This window comes from Onychomys torridus, chromosome 22 (assembly GCF_903995425.1).
Source record: "Onychomys torridus chromosome 22, mOncTor1.1, whole genome shotgun sequence".
Classification (NCBI taxonomy): Eukaryota; Metazoa; Chordata; class Mammalia; order Rodentia; family Cricetidae; genus Onychomys; species Onychomys torridus.
In genome coordinates, this window is record NC_050464.1 from 40,593,526 (window position 1) to 40,602,921 (window position 9,396).

At 50.9% G+C, this 9,396-nt stretch overlaps 2 protein-coding genes across 2 annotated transcripts in view; both read right to left on the reverse strand.

The window, feature by feature from the left end:
• Positions 1-9,396, reverse strand: part of Hps4 (HPS4 biogenesis of lysosomal organelles complex 3 subunit 2) — a 32,958-nt gene that overhangs the window by 22,418 nt on the left and 1,144 nt on the right. The window lies entirely within an intron of this gene.
• The window catches only part of LOC118572570, a 4,272-nt gene continuing 328 nt past the window's right edge, over positions 5,453-9,396 (reverse strand). The window contains exons 2-7 of the mRNA XM_036172291.1: positions 9,117-9,341; positions 8,919-8,999; positions 7,480-7,776; positions 7,296-7,394; positions 6,162-6,316; positions 5,453-5,824 (exon numbers count right to left, since the gene is read on the reverse strand). Of these exons, the coding sequence (XP_036028184.1) occupies positions 5,584-5,824; positions 6,162-6,316; positions 7,296-7,394; positions 7,480-7,776; positions 8,919-8,999; positions 9,117-9,341 (1,098 nt within the window). The 3' untranslated portion in view covers positions 5,453-5,583. The remainder of the gene's footprint in view (positions 5,825-6,161; positions 6,317-7,295; positions 7,395-7,479; positions 7,777-8,918; positions 9,000-9,116; positions 9,342-9,396) is intronic.

The following is a 9,396-nucleotide window of genomic DNA, read 5'->3' on the forward strand; positions in this document are numbered from 1 at the left end:
ACTTAGACCAGTCTGGTAGCTTTAGGGAAGATTTCAATCAGTCCACATCATGTCCACCAGTTTCCTCAGCAACACCCTAAGCCTGCCTAACCTAACAGCAGCTCTCTGTCTGCCTTGTACATGTCTCAGGATGTAGGTCCTGGCTTCCTGTCTCCTGACTGTTTCTAAGTAGTCAGGGTCCCCAGAGTCCTCATCTGCTGGATCACAGCCTTGCTGCTTTCTTGGCACAGTACATGTGGTCAGTGGCAACAGTGAGCTTGCTCCTTGCACCACAGCAAAGCTTTTATTCGGGACATGCTGGGTGAGGCTTGAGTGAACAGGTGATGGTGAATAGGCCTGCCTGGCACTGCTTCACAGATGTGTGGCTAACCGGGTCCTGGCAGTGTGCGGCCTCATTTATTCCATCCTTCATTTTGTAATCTACACGTGGTAGCCAAGTCTTCCAGCTGGCATTCCATTTAGACCCCACCACGGCTCTTAAACATGAGGCAGTATGTGCTGCTCAGCTCTGTAGAATTCGTGGGTAGAAACAGAGGGACACCATCTCTCACTGCATGAAGCCGGTGTTTCCCTGACCTGAGCAGACAAGGACACAAGGGAAGAACACAACAGTCCAATCTCCCTCGTCAGACAAACACGACAATCTTCAAGTCTGAAGAACTAAGGTCAAGAACACAGTGAAAGCTGGCCATAGTTCTAGTACTTGGGAGCCGGAGGCAGACAGATCTTCGTAAGTTTGAGGCCAGCCTGGTCTACAGAATGAATTCCAAGACAGGCAGGGCTGTTACACAGAGAAACCCTGTCTTGAAAAACTAAGATAGATGATAGATAGATAGACAGACAGACAGACAGACAGACAGACAGCTCCCTAGCTAGCTCAGGGAGACAGAAGGGCCTTTAAAGCTCAGGGCCAGGTAACCTGCAGTGTGAAATGGACATGAAACAATCCACACAGTCAATACAACCCAGCAAAGTCCAAACAACATTCCTCAAAGAACTCAGAAAAATAAACCTCAAATTTACATGGAAAAAACAAACAACAAACAAACCAAGCCGAAAAACAAACAACAACAAACAAAAAAGCAGGCAGTGGTGGTGCACGCCTTTAATCCCAGCACTCGGGAGGCAGAGCCAAGCAGATCTTTGTGAGTTCGAGGCCAGCCTGGGCTACAGAGTGAGATCCAAGAAAGGCCCAAAGCTACACAGAGAAACCCTGTCTCGGAAAACAAAACATAAAACAAAAAAACAAAACAAACCAAGCTCCTGAGGAGAAGCAGTGCCGGACCTGACACAGTACCTGAAGTCCAATTACACCACAGAGTCACAGTCACAAAACCAGCACAGCACCACCACAAAAGCAAACCTGGGGGTAGTCAAAGAGGACAGCGGGGCCAGCAACAAACCACAAAACCTCAGCCATCTACGTTTTCACAAAGCTCTCAAAGAAGGCAGCTTCCTCAACAAAGAACACATCTGGGCCGGTGAGGTGGCTCAGTGGGTAAAGCCTGCTTCGAAGCCTGATGACAAGAGTTCCCTCCCAGAGATCTGCATGGTGGGAGGAGAGAACCAACTCCAGCAAACTGTTGTCCTCTTACCTACACAGAGCCATCACAGCATGCATGCTGCAATGTGGACATGTGCATGCTCTCTCTCTCTCTCTCTCTCTCTCTCTCTCTCTCTCTCTCTCTCACACACACACACACACACACACACACACACACACACACAATGAATGAATGAATAGCAACATGAATTGGTAAGATATGATGCCAGATGTGGTATTATGTGTCAATCATCCAATCGCTTGGGAGGGGGAAGCAGAAGATCAGGGTGATACACAATACACAATGTGCATCAATCATAATGCAACCGTGGTATCCGCAGAATGAATGGAAATCAGTGTAGTAGCAACATAATGGCTCTTGGGAACCTATTCCTCATATCGGGTTGCCTTGCCCAGCCTTAATACAAGGGGAGTAGCTCAGTCCCACTGCAACTTGACATGCCATGCTTTGTCATACCCATGGGAGGCCTGCCCTTTCTGAACAGAAACAGAGGAGGAGTGAATTGAGGGGCAGGGGGACTGGGAGGAGAGGAGGGAAGGGAAACTGTGGTCAGGATGTAAAGTAAAGAAATAAATCTAATTTTAAAAACCGGGAAAGAGAACTACCACATGTGTCCTATAGAGAACTTAGATCTATGTTTATGTTTTGGGGAGGTAGGGTCAGAGCACAACTGGCAAAGGGAGGTTCTCTACTTCTACTCTACGTATCTTGAGGAAGCCAGAAGAGGGTGTCAAGTGCCCTGGAACTGGAGTCACAGAGAGCCACCACGTGCTGGGAACTGAACTTAGGTGCTCAGGAAAAGCTTAACCATTCAGCCAGCTCTCCAGCACCATAGCCATGAAATCAGTAAGAGGATTACAGAGATCATTAGGAGGTAAGACGAAATTTTTTTTTTTTTTTTGGACAGGGTCTCACTATTTAGCTCTAACTGTGCTAGAACTCACTCTGTAGACCAGGCTGTGCTGGAACTCACAGACATCTGCCTGCCTCTGCCTCCTGAATCCTGGGATTAAAGGTGTGCACCATTACACTAGGCCAAGAAGACCCTTAGGGAGGATGGAAATTGAGAGGACGATGGAACACAGGACACAAAGCAGGAGCAAAGACCAAGTGACGTGACATCTGTGCATGAAAACACCGTAATGTATCCTGCTGCTGCGTGTGCTGATGTAGGAGATTAACTTAAAAGCTGACCCCACTGCAGCAAGGCCGATCTCCACAGACACCAAGCTCTTCTGTCTCCCAGCGATGGCGCTGACCTGAAGTGCCCATTCCTGCTCATTCCAGGTCCTTGCTCAGCTCAAGTCACTCCAGATTCATGTGACTCCCCAGGCCTGCTCTGTGAGCTGCCCCTGTGCTGGCCTCCGCCGTGTGCTGAGGCCGTGTTCTGACACTCATGTGAACGGGATACTGTTACAGACACTGCAGAGATGGAGTGCAGGAGACGACAGCCACTGTAGTTCTCAGTCAGTGATGCTGAGGCCAGTGCCTGCTTCTCTGGAAGGTGATGCTTAGCTGGAAGGCTTCAGGTATTGCGATTGTGTGGTCCAGGAGGGACATGGTGGGGTGGTGAGAACCTCAGATCCTCAGTGCCATTGCTATCTAGGCATAATACTGCCTCATCTCAGCTCCTCACAGAACCTGTCTGGAGATGTGGAGCTTAAGGCTCAGCAGGTGTAGGCACAGACAGGCTCCAGATTCTACAAGTAACTGCTAGATGCTGCAGCTGTGTGAGCCCTGTAGTGTGAGCTGTGGGAGAACAGCATTGCATACAGTGGGGACCCTCTACCCACCTCTTGGGCCAGCGTCTTTCAGTTTGGCCACTGCTCAGTCAAGTCCTGTGTCCTTTGCAGGTGTTGTGCTCCTGGCTCAGTAACAGCCCAATTACGAGGAGACACAAGTGGTACCTGGGCTGGAAATCCATTTCTCAGACAGGTGCTGGCACACCCCTCCGTCAAGGACAAGTTCAACGAAGCACTTGATATCATGAACAGGGCGTGTCCTCCAATGTGGGTGAGTGGGGCTCTGTGGGGATGTCCTGGACCTGGTCCCTAAACATGACATTGTCTCTGTGAGGCCAGCCCAAGCGTAACTACACTCTCTGGACAGTGTCTAGTGGACTCAGCTACTTACTTACAGAGGCCGACAGGCGTGGGTCTGACTCCAGGTAGCCTTCCTACACTGCTGTGACAGCACATGGTGCTCCGTTTTCCGAGTGATGCGTGTTTTAACAGTATTGGTGGGCTACGTGGGCTACAATGGCTGAGTGCATGTCCGTGGCACCTGGCAGCTGGGTCCTTGTGTGTCACTGCTTGCTGGGGAGGCCAGGGCTGCTGTGTTGCAAAGGTCATGTTGCCTGAGCTCTAATGGATTGAAGGTGTTCAGACAGGAGCAAGGTTTACCACTTAAACCTTATACACAACACAGGCCTCTCCTTGCTGTGTGTTAGCTCTTGGTGAGGCCCAGTGCTTATGGAGGGCTACGTGGCTCTGCGGTGGCAGGTGGGATGGGAGTTGCCATCTCCTTTAACCCATCTCCACCTTGCACGCCAGACCATGTTCCCAGAATTCTTTCCCTGTACCTCTCACAACTTACATTTGGGTTCACCCTATGATCTTCAAGTAGCCATACTCTGGCTCCCTAAATAATAGTTCCTTTTTTTTAAAATTAAGTTGTGTTTATGTGTGTGTCTGGAGGGGACTGTTGTACACATGAGTGCATGCTAGAGGACCCAGAAGAAGGTATCGGATCCCATGGATCTGGAGTATTTTGGGCCAGCTGAAGTGAGTCCTGGAATCAAACTGGATTCTCTGCAAGCATAAGACATACTCCTAACCAATGAGCTATCTCCAACCCCCGTTTTTTCATTTTTTGAGGGCAGGGGCCTCTGTAGCTAAGTTAGACTTGAAGGTAGTCTTGTGGACGGTGGATTTTAGAGGCCACCTCTGGGTCCACATCTTCATCTGATACAGGTTTCTTCTGATATTTGTTATCTGCTACAAGTTCCCAGACCAATTTTGTGGTACTGTGTCCCAAGCACACAGTGATCATGGATTGGTGTCTGGGTCCTTAGGCAGAGTTGCCTCAGTGAGTCACACGTCCGTGGTCATCATAATGCATGTTGGGGTCACTCTCCTCACCACCCTCCCTTTCAGGTGCCTACAATGCAGCCAGGTGCGCGAGAGAACATTGCCTACCTCACCCACACAGAGCCGCAGAAAGGACTTCCAGTATGAGGCCATGCAGGAGCGCCGTGAGGCTGAGAACATGGCTCAGAGGGGCATCGGTGTGGTGCCAGCTCCGTGCCCATGAACTTTAAGGACCTCATTGAGACCAAGGCGGAGGAGCACAAACATCGTGTTCATTGCCTGTCATTGGCAAGCGGCATGAGGGCAAGCAGCTCTACACCTTTGGCCGCATCGTCATCTACATCGACCGGGGGTGTGGTGTTCGTGCAGGGCGAGAAGACTTGGGTGCCCACCTCCCTGCAGAGCCTCATAGACATGGCCAAGTAGACATCAGAGCCCCGCACCGGACAGGTGTGAATAAACAGCACTTTAAACCAACTTCACAAATAATGGCTCTATTTGGGAGACCAAGGCCACCAGGGCAGGATGTGATGTGATGTGATCTCACCATCCTGGGTTGTATTCCTGGCCCTGGCACAGGAGATGGCATGGTCTGCACCAGGCTCCTGGCCCAGGCTGCAGGTACTGCCCGCAATACCAGCTGAGCTCAGTCTGTCTGTTTCCTGATGATCTCCAGGTCCTCACAGTCTGGTAATCAGGCTCTTCCTGAGATGCCCACAGGTCTCTGGGCAGTCTCTCCAGCTTCAGGAGAGGGAACCAGTGGACAGAGATGTCATTAAAAGTGTCCATGTTACTGCGGAGTCTGAGGCAGTGGGAGCTCCTCCAGGCTTTTCAGAATCTGAGCAGAGGTCCAGACACAGGCATTAGGCATGACCCTGCTCTCTTGCCATACCTTTCCCTTCGGTGGCCACCCTATTGTCCTTTTGAAACTACGCAATGGGGATTTGTATTTCAATGCTTTTCAGTCCCAAAGGCAATGGAATGCTGGACTCACCCCGAGAATGAAGGGAATTGGGCACTGACTGGTTCCAGGGAAGCCCCTGCCAGTACATTATGCTCAGAAACATCAACGGGGAGTGTGGCTTTTCATCCCCACCCTCTCCCTGGCTACTCCGCCAAGATACCTTCTCAATGTAGGCATAATTTTTCTGCAGAATCCTCGCCAACAACCTAGAAATAAAAACATATATACACAATTAGGAAGTATATGGATGGTTCTTTCTTGATGAGCTCAGAAAGGGTTGGCGGATGTGGAATGAGATGCCCCAGCAGGCGGTCACAGTGAAGAGGGTGGCACAGGCAGGCACTTGGAAGCAGATCAAGACTGTGGTCTTTGCACTTGAAAAACATGGCTGCTGAAACACACCGTCCCCCAGAAAAGAATTCATTTGCAGATTCCGTAAGTGCTTTAAGCTGGACCCAGGGTTTGGACCCAGGTCTAGCCTTAAACCTTTTACCCAGTTCCTTATGGGGAAAGCCTTTCTGCCTGCAGGTGGGTCTGGCTTACCTTTCCTCGAGGCCTTGGAAACTGTTGCCAATGATGACTATCCTGGAAAGTGCATCTATGGACCAGTTGCTCCACAGCAGATTGTTGTACAGAGCTGTACCACAGTGTGGCATGTAGAAGACAGTGGGCTGGCCTTGGATACTGTGCTTGCCTTCCTGTGGAAGCAGAATGGCTGCTAAGGAGCTGTGGCATGGCTGTGAGTGATGTAAATGTGAGCTAGATGGCTGTACAGGAACGGAACCCAAGCTCACTTTATTCCATGTTATGGTTGTTCCCATGTCCTACATTCCAGAACCCTGTATCACTGCAGATCCTTTTCACAGTGGGGTCAGTCACTCCTTAACAGCTGTCTGGCCACACCTCCCTCTCCCCGCAGCTTCCCTTCTGTAAGGCATGAGCATGTTGGTTTCCTGTGGCTGCCTCCACAGGAGCTGCTGTGGTCTTGGACACAGCCCTCGAGACTCTTGGTGCACATGCTAACCTTGCTGCTCAGCTTGGTCCCTACAGCTTATTAGGTGCCTCGTGCCTCAGGCCCCACTCATTTGCTCCGTACAAAGCCTGCACTCAAAGGCTGGTCTGAAGTGAGTGCTGTAGGGTCTCCCCACTCACTGCTCAGGTACGTGGCTGAGACCATCCTGGGCTCCAGAGACCTTGTCAAAGCCAGGAGAGGCAGGGTCAAGGTGCTTGGAACTAGAGTTACAGATGGTTGTGAGCCTCCACATGGGTGTTGGGAATCTTTTTGTTTTGTTTTGTTTTGTTTTTCGAGACAGGGTTTCTCTGTGTAGCTTTGGTGCCTTTCCTGGATCTCACTCTGTAGACCAGGCTGGCCTCGAACTCACAGATCCACCTAGCTCTGCCTCCCAAGTGCTGGGATTAAAGGTGTGTACCACCACCGCCTGGCTGGGTGTTGGGAATCTTAAGAGCAACCAGTGCTCTTAACAGCTGAATCATCTCTCCAGCCCTGGACTTAATGGTTTTGCAAACCTAATACTAGTTCATCGTGCTTATTCAGGTTTTCATGGTGGGTCTAAAATGAAACTGACTATCAGTTTCCATGGGTTCTAGGAAGGCTAGCACGCTGGGGCCAGGTGAGGCACTGGCAGAGGTGGGTGATGAGGAGATGAAAACACCTACCTCATTCTCACTGAGAACAGTCACCCCGAGGGAAGCGAGTACTGAAACTTCAGCTTGGCTGAACAGAGGGTCATAGACCCAGCAGCGGCTCCTGGGGATCTGGATGGGAAGAGGGAGGGCCTCTTTGGTCAGTCCCAGGCACACCTCCACCATACCAGGTGCAGGAGAAGACGACTAAGCTCACCTGGCACTTCTCCAGGAAGACAAGCATAAACGCCAGCTGGCTCCGAGCAGTGACGCAGGAGGCAAAGTTCCCCAGGCCGTAGCACACACATTTCACAGGGCAAGTGCTCGTGGCCAGGGGCTCGCCAGACCCATCAGGTGATGAGCTGAGACACAGCCTTCCGAGGGCTTCTGTTAGGCCCTGCAGCTGCTCCAGCTGTTTTCTAAGACACTGGGTGATGGTTTCTGAAAGATCATTACCCCAGATGTGGTCAGAGTGTGCACTTTGACCCCTGGACCGGGACAGAAGGGCAACAGGCTTCAACACTCAGTGTGAGGCTGCCTGAGACCGTCCAGACCGCCTGAACTCCACTGCCCCAAACCTAAGAGCGGGTTAAAGGTTTACATCTAAAACCATGTGACTGAGACGTTTGTGCTGATTGTCGGGAAGCTCCTGAAAGGTGTGCAGGATGCTGATGACCTCTACAAAGGGAATGGAGTGGCTAGGTTCAAAACCACTGTCTCCACCACCTTCCAGCCCTCCTTTAAGGTTAGTGTCATAAAAAAAAAAAAAAGAAAAAAAAGAAGAAGCTATTTGTTGCAGCACTAAGCAAGCTGTTTTTGCTCACAAAGGTGGAAAAGCTATCTTTGCACAGGTTCCCCAGGTGAGGAAAGGCTGGACAGGAAACTGTCTATGTCCTTGCTGGGAAGAGAACCCTAGAACATTTTTTGGGTAGTAGCTTGATGCTGCCTTTCATTTAACAATCCAGCTCTGGGGACTGAAGCCTGCAGAGGAGATGCAACTGAGTGATTGGAACGGGAGCCTTTGATTCAAGGCGTAAAGATGACCTGTCTTTTCATCTGTCTTTCACAAGCAACCATGCTGACACACACCCGTATGAGGACCAGAGGAAGCCTCACCGATGAAGGAAAGAGGGAGGAGAAGTAAGAGAAGGGGGAAAAGACAAGGTGTGTGTGTGAGAAAACACATGAGCTGCCAGTCCCCGAGCTGGAGTTAGTTAGATGAAAGGCAGCATCAAGCTACTACCCAAAAAATGTCTAGGGTTCTCTTCCAGCAAGGGACAGTGACAGTTGCCTCGTCCAGCCTGTCGCACCTGGCGGAAACCATGTGCAAAGATAGCTTTTCCACCTTTGTGAGCAAAAACAAGCTTGCTTAGGTGCTGCAACAAATAGCTTCTTCTTTTTTTTCTTTTTTTTTTTTATGACACGAACCGTTAAAGGAGGGCTGGAAGGTGGTGGAGACAGTGGTTTTGAACCTATCCACTCCGATTTCCCTTTGATAGGGAATCATTCAGCATCCTGCACACCTTTCAGGAGCTTCCCGACCCAATCAGCACAAGACGGTCTCAGTCACATGGTTTTAGATTAAACCTTTTAACCGCTCTTGGTTTGGCCGGCAGTGGAGTTCAGGCGCGTGGGACAGTCTCAGGCAGGCCTCACACTGAGTGTTGAAGCCTGTTGCCGCTTCTGGTCCCAGTTCCAGCGGTCAAAGTGCACGCGCTGACCACATCGGCGTAAGATCTTGGGCAGAAACCATCACCCAGTGTCTTAGAACAGCGTGGAGCAGCTGCAGGGCCTAACACAAGAAGCCGCTCAGAGTGCTTGTGTCTCAGCTCATCACCTGATGGTCTGGCGAGCCCCGCTGGCCACGAGGCACTTCCCTGTGAAATGTGGTGTGCTACGGCCTGGGAACTTTTGCCGATACCTGCGTTCACTGCCTCGGAGCCGCTGGGCGTTTATGCTTGTCTTCCGGAGAAGTGCCAGGTGAGCTAAGTCGTCTTCTCCTGCACCTGGTATGGTGGAGGGGTGCCTGGACTGACCAAAGCGGCCCTCCTTCTTCCCATCCAGATCCCCAGGCAGCCGCTGCGGGGTCTATGACCCTCTGTTTCAGCCAAGCTGAAGTTTCAAGTACTCGCTT